Source organism: Lepidochelys olivacea (genome assembly GCF_965140295.1).
Source record: "Lepidochelys olivacea isolate rLepOli2 genome assembly, chromosome: 8".
NCBI lineage: Eukaryota > Metazoa > Chordata > Testudines > Cheloniidae > Lepidochelys > Lepidochelys olivacea.
This window is the reverse complement of record NC_140418.1, coordinates 31657669-31675685: the sequence shown is the minus strand read 5'-3', so window position 1 is coordinate 31675685 and position 18017 is coordinate 31657669. Positions and strand designations below refer to the sequence as shown.

At 42.5% G+C, this 18017-nt stretch overlaps 1 protein-coding gene across 1 annotated transcript in view; it reads left to right on the top strand.

Annotated features, from left to right (window-relative positions):
- Window positions 1-17227, top strand: part of KCNMB1 (potassium calcium-activated channel subfamily M regulatory beta subunit 1) — a gene marked incomplete at its 3' end in the record, with an annotated part of 96511 nt that extends 79284 nt beyond the window's left edge. Inside the window, exon 6 of the mRNA XM_084636963.1 lies at window positions 17132-17227. Within this exon, the coding sequence (XP_084493089.1) occupies window positions 17132-17212 (81 nt within the window). The remainder of the gene's footprint in view (window positions 1-17131) is intronic.
- Window positions 17228-18017: the final 790 nt, after the last annotated feature.

The window sequence follows — 18017 nt, the reverse complement described above, 5'->3', positions numbered from 1 at the left end:
CCAGAATTAAGTGGCAGTTGAGTGAGGGTTGTGAGGATCTCAGTGGCACCTACATTTTGGAGGTATGTGCCTAAGTCCTTTTGTGGATCTGGACACAACTGCACAGAGTACCTTGCTGGTTCAAGGCCTGAGCTAGCAGTGTCAGTGGAGAGGCCAAGCTCTGTGTAGAAATACAAGCTGAGCTTTTCTCGAAGTGGTGCTCCTGGAGGAGGAGAATATATGGACAGGAGGATTGTGTTTGTGCTGCACTTGTTTGATAAGACTTTTTGAGCACTGTCAGGCTTGCTCCTTTTACCAGCACTAACTAGGTTTCAAGGAAATACAAAACAATGAAGGTGCATTCAAAATGGAAATCTGATAAGTGATAATAAAATAATAATAAAGTGTCTCTTCTTCAGATAGTGGAGTTCATGTTATGTAGAACACTTGCTCTTCCATTATTGCTCAAAGTGTCCATTCTCTTTTCTATTTCTATTTCCCAGGTGCTGATTGCTTTCCCCAACAATGATGGTCTTTCCTATCAATGTCACACATTTCAGTTGCATTTGAATGTTCTTTAAAGCTCATTGCCTCTGATGTTGCAAATAATAAACAAATCCACATCTATGACTATGTAGGAATTCACATTCAACATTTCAGACAAATTTCACACAATATGTCAGCAAAGCACCCACTCTTTCCTCCTTTACACAACACAGATGAAGCCAGCAAAGTAATTTCTCTCTCACATAAAACTCTCTCCCTTCAATATAAGTACCTATATTAAAAATATATATTTAAACTGAAGTGTCTAGCAGATGGACTGGACTTTCCCTCAAGGGAATACTGATACTGACATTTATATGGTGTCTTTATTTCAGAGATCCCAATGGACTCAACAATCTTGCAATTGCTTAAGTGCCCAGTCTTGCAAACACTTACAACCAAGCATACTACTGTTTAATAACACCATAAATAGTCACAATGCCATCATTATTCTATCCCCCTGTGTAGGGCTGTTCAGTCCCATGTCGCTCCCCTTCATATTCTGACTTGGAAAATTCTGTCTATTTAAAATTCATCTGTAGGATCAACTGCATCCCTTCACTTCTGGTCCTGGAATGCTGTTCTGTTTAGTGAGTAATGCATTCCATGTCAGAAGCAGCTGCATTTCAGTGATGGGCAGCTTAGGGACATATGAGCCCCTGTAGTACTTCAGTAAGAGAAGCACCTATGGTGTTTCAGCTGTGCCGGAGCGAATCCTACCAAACCCCCACTGAGCTACTCTTAGTCACATTGACTTGTACCTGATTCCACACATGGCTCCATTGACTTCAGTGGGATTATTCCTGGTGTGAGCCTAACCCTAGCCCTAACCCTAACCCTGGTGCAGTCTGGCCTGAGGTACACAAAAGGCAAATTGCTCTTTGATTGCAGAGAGGCACTGGAAGGAGGCAATGTGCTGAGTAGCAGCCCAGTGCTGTCCAATACACAGAACATCTTCAGACTACCCAGATATATCCCCTGGGCTGATAAACTCTGCTGGCAGTGCAAGCCAGACTTCACTCTTTGGGTGCATTGGGGTGAGGTAAAGGTCTCCTTTTGCCCTCTCCTGGTATCTAACACACCTGCACATATCAACTCTAGTGGCAGCTGCGGCAGCTCAGAACCACAAAAATCAGGTTCTCTCTAGCTCTCTAGAATACTTGTATAGCCCCCATTATCACACACTCTATTACTTATTTATCCTCATGACACTGCTGTGTGGTAAGGAAGTGCTATTATCTGCATTTTACAGATGGGAAGCTGAGGCACAGAGATTAAATAGCTTGCCCAAATTCACACAGAAAGTCCATGCAAAGCAAGATTAAAACATCAGTATCCCAAACTCCAGGCTAGACCCCGATCTTCTAGAACATCCTCTACCCCACCCACAAACCGAGGCAGAAAAAAAATAGTGGAAGCCTTTCAAAGTGTAGGCCTTAGGGATTATTTGAAGGAGGCATAGTGAGTCTTTAGTGCAGTCGGGATTACAAGCCAACTAATCCTGGCTCCCGTTCCCTGCCATAACCCAAGGATTGCTCCATAGCAGCAATCTGCTTGAAGGGCTGAAGAGCAAACCTGTAATTTTTCAAAATAAAAACAATAAAAGGGAAAAGCTGTAATAAAGCAATAAAACCACAACAGGGAAATCAAGGAATCAGCAGGTCATTAATTAGCCTATTTCTGTATCGCAGATGTGTTGCATGTTTAATTGCATTTATGTAGATTGTGATACAATTTCTCAGGCTTATTTTTGAAAAGAAGGTGCTGTATTACGATACCAGAGCTAGCATCCTAGCCAAAGCCAGTGGCTGTGAAAGACCATTCCTTCACTTACATCAAGAGAAGACTAGTGTGATATCTTGATGGTGCATCCAACATGTCAATGTACTTTTAACACAAATTAAAGTGTGTCATAGTGCATCCAGTGTTAACTTCAGGGCTGGGCTAAGCAAATCTGGGTCTGCTTAGAAAGCTATTCATTTGGGGTTCCACTATAGCTACCAGGCAAAACACTCTTGTGCAACTTGCTCCCCCATCCCACTGCTATTTCCAAAGCCATGCCAGCTGAGAGGCAGGGGATGGGATAATGGAGCATACCCAGAACTGGAGTGCATGGCTGTGAGATGATGTTGGGGGAACAGGGCATTGAAATTTCCCGCTAAACCTGAACAGGAAGAAACCTGCAGCATGCCCCAAGCCAGACACTGGGATGCCCCAATTCCTTAGAGGGCAAAATGTATCATCTCAGAGATGTCTGCATGGAGCATCTGATGCTCCACACTGTGCAGGGAAAGTGGATCCTAAGGAATCAATTGCACACTCACACTGGATCCCCAATGACCAGTGAGCTCCTGTAGATGCAAGAGCTACCCTTGTCTCAGGACCCAGGATCGGGAGAGAGGGGTGGCTTTATTTCATCTTTGCAGCTCCAGAATTCGGGGGCCAGCTGGGGACTAAACAGGCCTCCAGCACAAGGCAGAGCAGCCTAGATGTCCTCTAAACATATGCCCCATTGCCAATGGCCTGGAGCAATATCCAGAGCATAAAAATGCTCCTCTAGTCAGGCTCCCTTTTGTCCCAGGCACACTCCCTCCATATGGGGCTGAGAGGCAAGGGGTGCAGAGCTGCTAAACCAGCTCTGTTCCCACTAAGCATTCCCCATTGCAAAGGGAATTAGTAGGATTTATATTGCTGCCACACCTAAGAACCCTAGTCACAGATCAGGACCCTAGATGCTGTACAAACTCAGAACAAAAAGAACCTGCCCCAAAGCACTTACAATCTAAGCATAAAGCAAGAGGCAATAGCGGATACAGAGACAGACAGGGGAGCACAAGGAAACAATCTGACGTATTGGTATCTGATGGTATTAGTCAACATAGTAAGCACTGTTCTCAACAGCCCTGCCTACCTGTTGTCCAGTGGTTTTGTAGGCATCACAACAAAGGAGATTTTGAAGGAGGCTGATGACTTCAGGTAGATTTTCAGATGTTTACAGGGAGTTCCTTATAGGTGCTAGGAGCAGCATGGGAGCAAGAAGAAAGGCTACTTGTTTGAAAATGTATCAAGTGGACGATGAAGGCTGGTAGCTGTGGCCAATTGGAGGCAGGAATGAATGTCATTGTAGTGACTGAGAAAGGATAGGTATGGTGCAGGCGGGAGTAGGGCCTTGAATTCCCCACTCAGCTATTCCACTGGTTTTACTGGTGAAGCACCACAGTAGAAATGGTACAGTACAGATCCAGGCACTTCATCAGCTCCAGGTGACTCATGCTGCTTGTGTACAGTGCTCCATTCAAATATGGAGGATCAGAGTCTTCCAAAGAACAGCTGTTAATATCTCCAGGAAATGAAGGTCTTATCTTCCTCCTGGACTTTTTACAGCACTCCATTGCTGATAAGCCAAATATGGACACTGTACATTTCCTTATTTAATCAGAGGCTTAAGGAGGTCAGTATGAGATGAAAGGACATTTAAATGCAAGTTTACAGTGTAAAAGAGGGTATTTTTCCCTGATGGCTTTGATGTAATAACCTCCAAGGGAATACTGAGAATAAATCCTTTAACTTCCTTTACATTGATTTTCCACATGCTTAGTAACAGAATGTAGTACAGTGACACAGCATTCCTGGATATAACTATTTAACACACAAACATGCTTAGTTTAGTTTTCTGCATGTAAAATCTCAGAGCCCTAGATAAACGTTAATTACAAGGAAACATAAAACAATTGTAATGTGTAGAAAACTGTACATTCCCAAACTGCTCATAAGGATCATGGTGAGGTTGCAGGAGGAAAAGAAGGGCTCTGTGGGTATATAAAAGACTCACGGAATACAGGCTCAATTCAACCTTGGCCTAAGCAGCTACAATTTCTGTTTATTTCTAGAGTAGCTGAGCATGCTTATATCAGTACAGAATTTGATCCCTGCAATTTAAACCACAGAGCAGATTCCTTATTGAGTAAGGTCAGGGTTAGGGATGGGTGAACCAGGCTGTGAACTTGCATGCTTTTCTCCAGCCCCCTTTGTATGTGAAGGAATTCCCGCCCCCTTTAAGGACAGTCCCTGCAGCAGGGGAAGCACTACTAATGCAGCTCCATTGCAGCCATGCTGCTAGGGACCGGGGGAGAGGGCAGTGCTGCATACTGTCCTGAGGACGGTATAAGCAGCCTAGATAGGTAGATAAATAATGGACATGCTGCATTTTCAATCAAGCTATCTATCATTCTATTCAGCATTATCACCCGGAGTCATATGAACATTAAGGGAAGCCTTCTTTGCATTTGTTTTTGACAGCACAACAGTTCTCTTTGGTCTCAGACGATGCTCCTCAGCTAAGAGGCATGTGTGGATTGCTATTTATCAGTCTTTTCTCCAAGCTTTATGTAGTCATTGGATGGTCTTTTTATTTAATAACCTACCTGTCATGTACGTCATGTATGATTGCAGTTATTTGTACAGAACACAGAGCACATGGAGAAATATTTATATTAATGGCCAAAAATGGAATTTTAACCCCGAGATGATAAATCAGGAGAAGCCAGGGTTTGTGAGCAAAGCCTCCAGATCTAAAACACACATCCAAATGCAGTAAATCTCTGTATGACTGACCACATCCCAACATTGGACGTCACTCCACCCAGGTAGACCTATGCCTGTTCAGAGCCCCGTTGACTTCCCACCAAGGTGTGTCCCCACATGGAGCAGAATGGAGGCAAACATAGCACTTGGAGGTACTTGCCATGCAAGTTTCCCACACACAGCTTGGTCAAAGTTCAGACACACTTCCAGTCCTGGGCTTCTCTTGAGAAAAACTTGCAAGTCTTGCCAAACTATACGGGCAATTTTGTAATTCAGATTAAAATGAGAACATCAGACTCTTCCTGACTTGTGTCCTCAGGATGGAACTGAACCTACTTGAGGTCCAAAACCAGAGGTTAGTACCCTGCATGCCTAAATATTTCATAGCTCAGCTCCTGTCGTGGAGAATGAGACCATAAATACAAACAAACACCAGTCTCAGCTTCACAGCTCTTGGCTGTGAGAGGCTGGGCAATGCCTTGGTGGTATGGCCTCACTGCCATTATGTCTGTCCTAAACACATACACGTGTCAGCAGAAGATTAAAAGTAGCAGGATAAGTAGAGCAGCGCAGAGTCAGGAGGGAAGCAAATATATCCACTAGACGGCAACTCAGCAATCTGCACATTAAATTCAAATCCAACTAACACACTTGCACCACTATGGTACTGCTGATATTTTAACATGTTCACACAGTAATATTCCCCCTTAGCCCATGATAAGCCCTTGTCTGAGGCGGTGGGTGTGCTGCAGAGAGGAGAGAGCGGAACTAAGGAATCTATTCATTTGTTCTCTCATTCCACCTAGAACACTCTTCTCCTCTCCACAACCAAGGACAGAGACACTAGTGGGTAAACATATATTAAGCTGCACATACTGAAAATGTTGATACTTTGTTGGTGAAAAACAGTCTGAAAATTGGCAATGGAGAGTTGCGGGTGATGATCTTGACCTTGCATAAGAGTCAGCGGGAAATGGGGGAATCTTCCCCAGAAAAACATCTTCTATTTGAGGCAAACTGGTCTAATCCAAAGGCGAAGAACTCTGAAAAATCAGGGCCTACGCATCTGAAATTGTCCATCCAAAATTAGTAGACACATGGGAAATGACTGCCTAGGAAGGAGTACTGCGGAAAGGGATCTGGGGGTCGACCACAAGCTAAATATGAGTCAGCAGTTGCCAAAAAAGCAAACATCATTCTGGGATGTATTAGCAGGAATGTTGTAAGCAAGACACGAGAAATAATTCTTCCACTCTACTCTGTGCTGATTAGGCCTCAGCTGGAATATTGTGTCCAGTTCTGGGCACCACATTTCAGAAAAGATGTGGACAAACTGGAGAAAGTCCAGAGAAGAGCAATAAAAATGATTAAAGGTTTAGAAGACATGACCTATGAGGGAAGATTGAAAAAATTGGGTTTGTTTTGTCTGGAAAAGAGAAGACTGAGAGGGCACATGATAACAGTTTTCAAGTACATAAAAGGTTGTTATAAGAAGGAGGAAGAAAAGTTGTTCTTCTTAACCTCTGAGGATAGGACAAGAAGCAACGGGCTTAAATGCAGCAAGGAAGGTTTAGGTTGGACATTGGGAAAAACTTCCTGTCACAGTGGTTAAGCACTGGAATAAATTGCCTAGGGAGGTTATGGAATCTCCATCATTGGAGATTTTTAAGAGCAGGTTAGACAAACACCTGTCAGGGATGGTCTAGATAATACTTAGTCCTGTTGTGAGTGCAGGGGCCTGAACTACGTTGAGGTCCCTTCCACTCATATGATTCTATGACTTTTTACCTTAATTTCTGTGACTCAGATGCCCATTTGTAAAATTGGAATAATTACACCCCCTTTCCTCACAGGAGTTTTGTGAAGATAGGTTCATTAATTTTTGTTTCAGAGTAGCAGCCGTGTTAGTCTGTATTCGCAAAAAGAAAAGGAGGACTTGTGGCACCTTAGAGACTAACCAATTTATTAGAGCATCTGAGGAAGTGAGCTGTAGCTCACGAAAGCTTATGCTCTAATAAATTGGTTAGTCTCTAAGGTGCCACAAGTCCTCCTTTTCTTTTTATTAATTTTTGTGAAACACTCAAATGTCATAGTGATGAGCACCAGAGAGAAGCCCATGAGGAAATTATTAATTCTGTCTTCATAAAAGAGTTTGAATAGTGTGCAGTAGATAAGGCCTGGGGCCACACATTAAACAATGAGAAGAGAAATATTGAATAGCTGATCATTCAGTGAGCACCATCCATCCTATGCAGCGAATGAGGCAGGGGTCTGTGGAAAAAATTGTATGTGATCATGTAATTAAAGACTGTATCATAATGGGTGAATTAATGTTGCACAGGTAACCTGAATTCTGGCATTCCCTAACTTTTGTGGGCTTGACTGTGTAACATTAACAATGTTTTAACATGTCTTGTGTGTGTATAACATATTGAGACAGAGCACCACCCTCTTGTAGCACAATGTGGCCCTGCAGGCCCACTCACTCAGCTCCCACTTCTGGGATTCAGAAATAAGCCACTTGCCACCAATGTCTTTAAACAATTCCCCCCCGCCGGGGTCTAATTTGTTTTGTTTAAGCAGTTTCTCCCACAAAAGAGCTCCCCTTTAGATGAAGGGGGCTTCCCAGCTCTCCTTCCTGAGGCTCAGAGGATTTCCTGTCAGGCTTTTTCTTCTTGTTGTGCTCATTAACTCAGGCCAGCTGTGGCCTCCAACCTTCTCCCCAGCTGGCCCATTTTTACTTTAGTCCTTTTCTCCCTCAGCTGGGAGAGCTCAGCAGGCAACAACTTCCCCTACTGGTGTCTGGTCCATGGTCTGAGGGAAGAGGCAGAATTGACATAGCCCCTGTTCCCACAGCTGTTCCTGCTTAGCTGGGGGAGAGGGAAGTCTTGCCCTGCCCTCTCCAGAAGATCCTAGGTCCTTAAAAGAAGAGTAGTACAGCTTTTCTCCAAGCACACACTTCTCTCCAGGACCATCCCCTCTCTCCTATATTTGCCTATTTTTATAGATAGATCTGCATCTACACATATATATTTTACTTACAACTAGTAACAGTGATGTATGCTTGGTAGCTTTAGCTGCCCGTGGGTGAGGCAGGAAAAAGAGAATGGATAATATGTCAGTTGTGTTTCAGTAGCTCTGTACATTATCCAATAATGTGGCTGTCTAGAGAGCCTGATCTATGCCTTGATTATACAACGTATTTTCTTTTTTAAACTGCCCTAATTATCAATAGACTTGGTTGAATATTTTCTCTCCATCTCTTTTTATCTAAATGAAATTGATTTGGGGGATCCATGTTAATAACATGTAACTGTTTTACAGTTTTTTTGCATCCCTAGACCCATTTACTCTAATAAAACAGGATTATGATTTGGCACATGACTAGTCTATGGTGAGCTACTTTCATATTAGTCCTGTGCACTATGATTAAGTGAACCTCCTGTACTATGATTAAGTGAATGTTCCTCACCTCTGGCTGATATTCACTAATCTTCACATTCTATTTTGCATTTCATCCATTTATGAGGTGGCAGCATGTTAATTTACGAGACAAAGATCAAGCTCCATTGAAAGCAATGAGAGAGCTATCCACTTACTCATCTGAATGGGCTCCAATAACTTGTACTTCTAGTTCTGAAAATAAATTCTGGTCAAGACAAGAGGACTTGCAGAAGTGCAGTAAAACAGGATATGGCAGCATGAGTCATCTTTCTTGATTAATTCCCCCCCCCATCATTAATTCTTTTTTGAGCAGTCACAAGCTAAATACTGAAACTCCTAGGCAATTTTGATTTCCACAGAGAATTTTTAAAAATGAAAAATTGGTTCATTTTGAGAAGTCTTTTCAATGAGCTTGAATCTTGACTGGCAGTTCTGTACAGATATATTGTGTCTCGGGGCTTGCCTACCATTTTGCATCAGTGCACAAACTGTGTGTAGGCCCAACCTCAGAACAATATTGTTTCCCCAAACCAAAGAGACAAATCAATTGCACTGTGGTATGCATCTCTGATGCAGCCTTTCAGTCTCTGTCAAGCAAGCTACTATAGGTGCATCTCAGAAACCCCCAGAGCTCACCGCTATCTGACCATCTGACTCAGCATGACTGGGTGATGATATATCCATTATGCATTGTAACCTGCATTTTCAAAAGCAGCTTTTGAATTTGGTGGGCAACTAGAGACACCTTAGGTATCAGAGGATGGTACCCAGATCCTCAAAGGTATTTAGGCACCTAACTCCAATTGTAAAAGCTGGATGCCACAGTATTTTTGATGATCTGTCCCTGGGTGTTCAGTACTTTCTGAAAATCAGGCCCATTTCAGGTTCTTCAAAGTTGGGCTCCCAAAATTATTTATTGTTTTTGAAAATTTGAGCCAGTTCCTCTTCTGGTGTAAATCAACACATCTCTCTGCTGAAATCACTGGAAATACACCAATTATATAAAGTATCTCAAAGTACATCCTTCACAAACATTAACATGTTAGACCTCAAGCAATGCCCTGCCAAGGTAAGTATTTTTGCTCCCATTCTATAGATGAGGAAACTGTGGCCCAAGGAAGTAAATTCACCTGTTCCAGCACCTAGTGAATGATAGAGATGGAAGTAAAAGGCATGTCATTGAATCTCTCAATCATGTGCTTTATCTGCTGGACCTGCTCCCTTTGTAGTAAAAGCGCTGGTTAATGAGATCCTTCATTGTATATGATCAAAGCCTCAGAAGTAATGTAATTTTTTAGTGTGAAGTTTGTTTCATGGTTTATTTGACCATCCTCACTATTAATGGTGGGCAGTTTAATCACAGCTCCTGGGAATTAGGTGTTGGGAAATTGCTTGCTAGTAATTTCCAGGTAGGGCTTCTGAGTTTCTGTTTTAACTGAAAACCACCCCCAGTAAGGAAAAAAAAAATAGTGTTTGTCCAATAAACACCAGAAAAAACACTATAAATGGTTACTTGTATCAAGAGGCTTACCTCCATGGAGCAGTAATGCTGCCTATAGGGGTGTGATTTCCAACGCGCACTAAGGTATTATGCATTAATAGGTCTATGTAGAACCTGCTGCTGCTCACTGGAGGTTCCCTAGTTCACTTTACTGTAGTACTCTTTGAAGCAATACCACATGAAAGTGCACTAGGGAACATTTACAAAGAAATGTCTCATTACCGTATTTACTGAGTAATGTGTATAACGTGTGATACTCATTACAGTATACACAAAGAGAAAGCCTCAAAACTCCCCTGATTTTTTGGAATTCTACATAAAACTTCATTAAATTGCTTAAAATTAACCCTAGAAAATTAATGTAATACATTTTGAAAAACAGATGCCCTATTTCCAGGTTACTGAAGCTGATGGTCCCCTTCTAAACGCTGCAGCAATGTGGTGTGTGCACTGGGCCAGAGCATTATGCATTTTTTTCTTCTAATAAATGTGCATTTACATCTTGTTTTGTAATAATTTAAATTTCCTGCATACACTTTAAATACACTCTGGGCTCACCCCTTGGGCAAGGTGAGATTTTCAAGAACACCAATGTGATTTCAGAGCAAGGAAATCTCACCTCAGATGGATTCCCAGATCTGCCAATAAATATGCTCAGAGAAAGAAACAGAGAGGTTCTTGACAGAAAAATGAGGCTCTATTTCTCTTAGGAGGGAGCTTCACTAGCTTTCTCTCAGAGTGAACTCACTCAGCAATAGTAAGGAAGATTGTTGCACACTGCCCTAATGTTAATGCAAATACCAGTCGGAGAACTCTTCAATCTCACTTGATTACAGACCTAAAAGTCACAAAAACTTCAAAAACAGACTCCAACAAAAAACTGCTGAATTGGAATTAATTTGCAAATTGGACACCATTAAATTAGGCTTGAATAAAGACTGGGAGTGGATGTGTCATTACACAAAGTAAAACTATTTCCCCATGCTTATTTTTCCCCCCTACTGTTAGTCACACCTTGTCAACTGTTGGAAATGGGCCATCCTGATTATCATTACAAAAGGTTTTTTTTAGTTCTCCTGCGATAATAGCTCACCTTAACTGATCATTCTCCTTATAGTGGGTATGGCAACACCCATTTTTTCATGTTCTCTGTGTATATATATTTCTTCCTACTGTATTTTCCACTGCATGCATCCGATGAAGTGGGTTTTAGCCCACAAAAGTTTATGCTCAAATACATTTGTTAGTATCTAAGGTGCTACAAGTACTCCTCGTTCTTTTTGCTGATACAGACTAACACGGCTACCATTCTGAAACCTGCAAATACAGTGTGTCCCCAAAGAGTGAGACCCACACACTACCCTTTTCAGTGGTACTCCTGCAGCAGTATAATTCAAAGATGCATCGACCTGCATCCCCATCGGAATGATGAGATTAGCATAGTGTGAGAACATGCTCAATTCTGCTCACCAATCAAAAATTAGCATATAATACACAAATGAACCCAAACCAAGATAGTGTTTGGTTTTAGAAACACCTCAGTTGGGGCGGTATGCTGAGGGAACCCTGTTTGAGGTCAGAAAATTGAAGGATTTTTTGCTTGTTTGCTTTGTTTCTAGGCTGACTAAATAAAGCCTGTTTGAAATGCAGTATGAATGGAGTGGGTCATGCAGGCTCATCAGCATTGTCATGAATTACGCAGATCAGAGTGAATGTAACCAGACAGGGAAAGAGACTCTGAGCCCAAAATTACAATACTGTTAACAGCTTCCTTTGTATTTAAACTCTCCTTAAGTTTGTGAAAGGTTTGACATGAGAAACAGGGAGCACTTACCCTCCAAGCAGGTGTCACTCACTCTTTTAGAGTCCCCAGAAGTGGATTTGGAAAACAAAAGGAACATCAATGGACATTATTTACATCTCCTAACTGACAGAAAATATTATTTGATCATTCTCAGCTATTCACCCATCACTACTAAAGACTCTTATTATGCATTGTTCACTGAAGGTTCCAAATGAGATCAGGCCCCATCACACTAGGTGTTATACGCAATGCATGATAAGAAAGCCCCATTGTAGGAGAGAAGCAGGAGGCACTGAGAATGAAGGCTCAGATCATTAGCCATTTAGGCTCCTAATTCCTATTGAAACCAATGAGTGTTAGGCACCTAGATACCTTTGAGGATCTGGGCCAAATCAACTTGCCCAAGGTCACATAGCAAGAAGGGAAATCCAGGCCTCCTAAATCCCACTCCAGGACCATTAGACCACACTGCCTCACGACCAAGGAAGCCTTCTCCTCAGGTCCCTATGGCTATGTCTGCAATGATGTGATGGTCCAAGTTACTTCACAACACATCCCAGGCAGCTATTAAAGGAGTAATAAACACATCCTCTTGTGTCTTGAGGTGCTATCCGTAGCCACTGCAACCGACCTATACAATTAAAAAGTGACACAGGTTGTCTGTTTTGTCTCTACTGAGGTGTCCTCCCAGCTAGACAAGTTTTGCCTTTTGCAATTTGTTCAACTGATCACTTGTATTGCATGGTGCCCCCATAGTCTCAAACCCCATCAGTAATCGTGCCTCACTGAGATCTGCAGCTGAGATCTGAATTTTGCTGCAATTTCACTTTAGAGACTTAAATAATGGTTCCAAGGGACAAAAACATTGACTTTGGGGTGTGATTCTCCTTCTCATGGACACAAACTTGCACTAGGTCTCATCAAGCTAATGTGAGTATAAGTAGCAGGGCAGCTGCAATATGTACTCAGTGCAAATCAGCCATGCCTCTGGGACCCCCACCCATGCTATCATGGTTACAGTGTGTGACGCAGCAGGGAGGGGGGAGTGTTGACCTGGGAATGTGGCAGGGGAGTTTCACTGGGGATGGAATACCTGAGAGCCTGTAACCTGAGCCAGGAGGAGGAGGGGGAGGCAATACCTCTGCCGGGGAAACTGGACAAAGGCTGCAGGGGAGAGTCTGCGGGGGGGGGGGGGGGGGGGTTGGTTTCAGTTTGGTGCTGGCTGGTGGAACGCAGGGAACCCCAAGGCTGGAGTCTAAGCTCCCGGTCCCCGAGAAGGATTTGACTGAGGGGTCCTCGCTGTACCCACAAGCTCTGTTTTAGACTGTGCTCCTATTGTCCAATAAACTTTCTGTTTTACTGGCTGGCTGAGAGTCACGGTGAATCCCAGGAAGAAGGGTGCAGGTCCCGGATTCCCCCGGACTCTCCCACACTCTATGACACACTGTTATCTATAATCATGCTACCTCTCATCGAGCTAGCGCGAACATGTGAATCACACCACTATATGTAACCTCCCTTATTCTAAATATGTTATAATTTATTCACATGCCTGTGCCTTAACTTAAAAGCGCCTTGCACTCCTCCATAAGTCACTAGAAGCCATTTTTTCTTTCCAACATCTCCTTCCTCCAGTTGCATCTTGGGAAGTATGGAGGACCTGCAAAACAAATGACAGCATATAGCAATATCCCATCTGGATCCACCTGACCACGACCACCATGCTGAATTCCTTCATCATGTAGGGGAAGCTCAACAGATGCAACTGAAATTTTGAAAGCTTTCTTTTTTCATTTAAAAAGGCTCCGTGGATAAAGTCTTTCCTTATCTATAGCACATATGACTGTTTTACTGGCATTTACCTGGAAAGGAAATAGCAATGGACCTCAAGAGTGATAGAAACCAGAAGGCCTAGGCCAACTTCTAGCTAAAGAGGGCAGATTAAATCTTTCCCTGTTGGGAAGGTTATCCCAGAGATGCCTACTGCAGGCAGCTTGCACATTCTTCAGACACATCTGCAGTACTAGCCTCTATTGGAGACAGGATTCTGGCTCAGATGAACCACTCCTATGCTCCTCTGAACATCCTTGAAGAAGAATGCAGGTGGCAGACACATGGGCAAAGAGAAGTAAAACATTCCTGTCAGGGATCCAATGCTATGGCCCTTACTCACATGAGGAGTTGTATTGATGTCACTGGAAAGACTTGCATAGATTTTTAAGGCCAAAAGGGACCCCCACAATCATCTATATAACTCAGACCACAGAATTTCACCCACTGATTTCTCCATCCAGTCCAATAATTTGTGGACTTGATGGAGCATAATTTGTAAAGATATCCCATTTTGATTTGAAATTTTGAGTAACAGAAAATCCATCTCCTCCCTTGGTAAATTATAGGACTCAATCCATATACGTTCCTCTGTGTATTGTCATAGTAATCACTGCCACTGGCTGTTTTCTGAGTAAAAGTCAGTGATTAACAGAGGAAGCACTGGGTGCTGTGTTTTTGTTTTCATCCAATTTTTGAAATTTCTATTTTTAAAATGAATTACAGCTGTTGAGATTTATCAAAAAGGCAATGAAATGACCTAGATTGTCAACAGGCAGTGAGTGAAAGTACCTACCAGTGCCATGGTTTAATTGTAAATTCCAGCACCTGCTAGACTAGCAACTGCTTGGGATGGGGGGAGCTACACCCTATTTTGCACTAATTAGATTAGTGCAATATTTCAGAGGGATTCAGAAAACTTTAGATATAAGCTGAGTGAGCGGGGGTGGGGAGGGGGGAGGAAGAATCCACTTTCTTATTTACTTTATGTAAAAAAATGGCTGGCCATGCTTCAGTAGGCTCAGTTCTTTGGTATCCTCATGAACTTGTAGTATTTGCTTACTATTTTTTTATTATTTTCCCCAATTTTCCCGTTGGTGGTTCCCAGTGTCCCTCACATGTGCTTCATCATGGCTTTTAGTGCTTTCTAATTCTAGCTGAAAACCCTGCAGTTTGTCAGACAGCTGCCTAACAGATACATTCATTTTCCCAAAATGGCCTTCTGATGATTCAGATGAAGAGCATCTGAGTCCATCTTCTGTTCCAGCTTTTTTATGCTTTCTAAATTTGTATCCACAGCTGGCCCTGAGGCCATTGTTTGCTTCAGCAGGGTATCAAGGCTGCATTCCCAGCCACACAGGGAGGCAGCAGGAACCAAATCACTGTTCTGACTGCTTCCTCCTCTTGTCTTCATAAAATGAGAGAGTAAAAAGATTGTCCAATTGGGTCAACCTCAGCCTTCTCAGCTGGAATCTATGAGCCATCACTGGAAAGAACAACCTCACTTCACAAAATCTAAGAACCAGAAATTCAGGCTCGTGGGTCGCTTTGGGCAGTGAGATACCAAATCCAAAAATGAAATTCTGCCCAAACCACGAGTCACAGGCTGACCACTGACTTTCACCTTCCTTTAGCAGACACCAGCCTTGAAACCTCTTAATGTCCACAGCCAGTCAATAGCCATAAGGCATTGCATTTGTACACTACAAAGCTATGCCAAGTCCGGTAGTTTCCCTGACCTCATTGCTTCACAGTTCATATACTAAAACTTGGGCATCACACTTTCAGCAACCCATTTAAACACACAGACTCACTAGTAATACTTTGCATGTATATACACCCTGTTCTTTTTTATTGGTGGGAAAACTAAGGCATAGAGACTTGCTGAAGTTCACACATTGAGACAAGAATAGAATTGGGTCTCCCAACCTCTACCCTGTTGTTCAATCTTCTGGACTGCAGCTATTCCTCAGTAAAACATGGTCTGGAAAAATGCCTAAACGTCAGAGTTTTGGCTGTACAATCCATTTAGATAGGGACTGTGGCAATTTCTTTTCATGTTACTCCTAATCCAAGAGCCAAGACTTTCTGACCAGCTGGAAGAATCAGTTGGGGGTAAAATGTGAGAGCGGTCATCGACTCTGAAAAGAAAAAAAATCCCCAAACCTAACAGAATCTACAGAGAAACCGAATGAAAGTACTGACATTGTGCCATCCCATTTGGATTTTCAGTCTCCGTAGGCTGTTCCCTTCTACATCACCCCTTTTCCAGCACTGCAACATATGAAAGTTTGGGGCTTTAAAAAGTAAATGTGAATTGATGCTCAATAGGCAAAGTTAAGCTTGCATGGTCCAAATCAATCAGAAACACATGGAGAGCTCTCAGATAGATTATTATTGTGGTTGCTTCAAATGAGACTTTGTTGAAAAGAACTTTACTTGGTGTGATTCAGCCTATGATATTACGGAAGGGCTTTGGCTCGGATAACCCAAGACTGCATTCTACTCCCCCTAGTGGCAAGAAGTTAGTCTAAAGTGTGTGGGATGGATTCTATTTTGCACTGCACCTTGTACAGTTACTTACCCCAGTGCCAAGTGGCTGTAAAACACCATTAAATCAGAGTGAAAATGATGTGGTACACTCTGGTGTAAGTGACAATCGAGGGTAAAGGGCAACAGAGAAACATGTCCCTTGCAAGTGGAGAGGACATATTCATGGGTTCAAGACACTTATTACTCCCATTCCACTACAAGTTGGGAGGAGCTTAGAGCTAATCGAAATAGTCCTAAAAATGGGTGGTGTGGTCTGAGAAGGAGACAGGGCCAGGTCATTCCGGGGCACTGCACCCTTCTATATAACCCTGGCTGCAGCTAAACCTAATTTGATCATGTAAACAATAAGTTGTGTGTGTGACAGGTTGCATGGGAGATATTTATTGATTCCACCTTGCACACAGTTAACTGTAACATTATAGCGTATGATAAAGTTCATGGCAAGAGATGCAAATCCTGCATTTTGGCAGGGGATTAGACTAGATGACCTTTGTGGACCCTTCTAACGCTATTCCATGATTCTAAGAGCTTTCACAGTCAATTATGTTCCAAGATGCTGAATTAAATATTGATTTTTGTCAATACACGAAAGCTTCAGGAGAATGCTCTGAGCTATAGCACGAGCTTGGATAGAATGCCCAAATTTACACAACTTCACAAAATGGTTTGGGTGACTCGACTCTGCATTTTTTTTTCCCCGCAAAAAAGGCACAGTCCAAAATTTTGCCTAGCTCTATTCTGTACTGCTTTGTGACAGAATGAGCACTGTGGATGAGCACAAAGGGAATAACCTGTCTTAGTAAAGAGTGTTTGATGCATTTTTCCACCGCTGCTAGCTCATTGTGATAATATATGATTTCTCCATGTTTATAATGTTGATCCTTTGTCAGGAGCCCCAAACTCTTTTCTTGAAACTGGTCCTCCAAAATCCTAAGACTGATCTTCGACATGACTTCATGACACAGTATTAAAAAGGCTTTGGAGATCTGGTTGTGGAGAAGCGATATGCGGCGATTCCCCCTGCATAAGGGGAGGCATTAACTCACCTGAGGTAAATGACATTTTGTTTTTTACTTGCTGACTCTAGCTATTTGAGTGCTTTTATAGATGTCTCTGATGGGAGCAGCACACTGACCTTTGGGCCTGTGTTGTGAAGTATCCACTGTTATTTTTACTGAACATAATCTGCTGCTGGCAAGTTATTTTAGCCTAGAATCCCAAAACATGCATGGTCTTCCTTTCCTTGGTGTAACATTTTTTGTTCCCATTTTAAATGATTTTAGAGGCAGGAAACTGCATCTTCCATTTCAGAATTGTTTATTATTATTATTAGCACTGTTTATCCGTAGGTAGCACCTAGAAGCACCATCCTAGTGTGGGACAGATTCTCAGTAAGAGACAGTCCTTGCCTCCAAGAGTTTACAATCTAGGCCTCCAATCCTGCAGGCTCCTACGTGGGGCAGATACTTGTGCCAACGCAGAGTCCCACTGAAGTCCACAGGACTCTACCTGTGTGAATAAGCGTGCAGAACTGGAGTCTAAATAGGCAAGACAAGGAAGAATTATTGGGAAACAGAAGTAAACTGAGATTAAGGGTGAAATCCTGCCTCTATTTAAACCACTAGTAAAATTCCCATTGACTTCAATGGAACAAGAATTTCACCCTTAAGGGCCTCTCTGCATTAGAAGTTGCACTGCTTTAACTATTGCAGTACACATGCAGCTAAGTGGAAGTTTGCCCTAAAATAGACCAAGGTCTTGTCTACACTAGAAAGT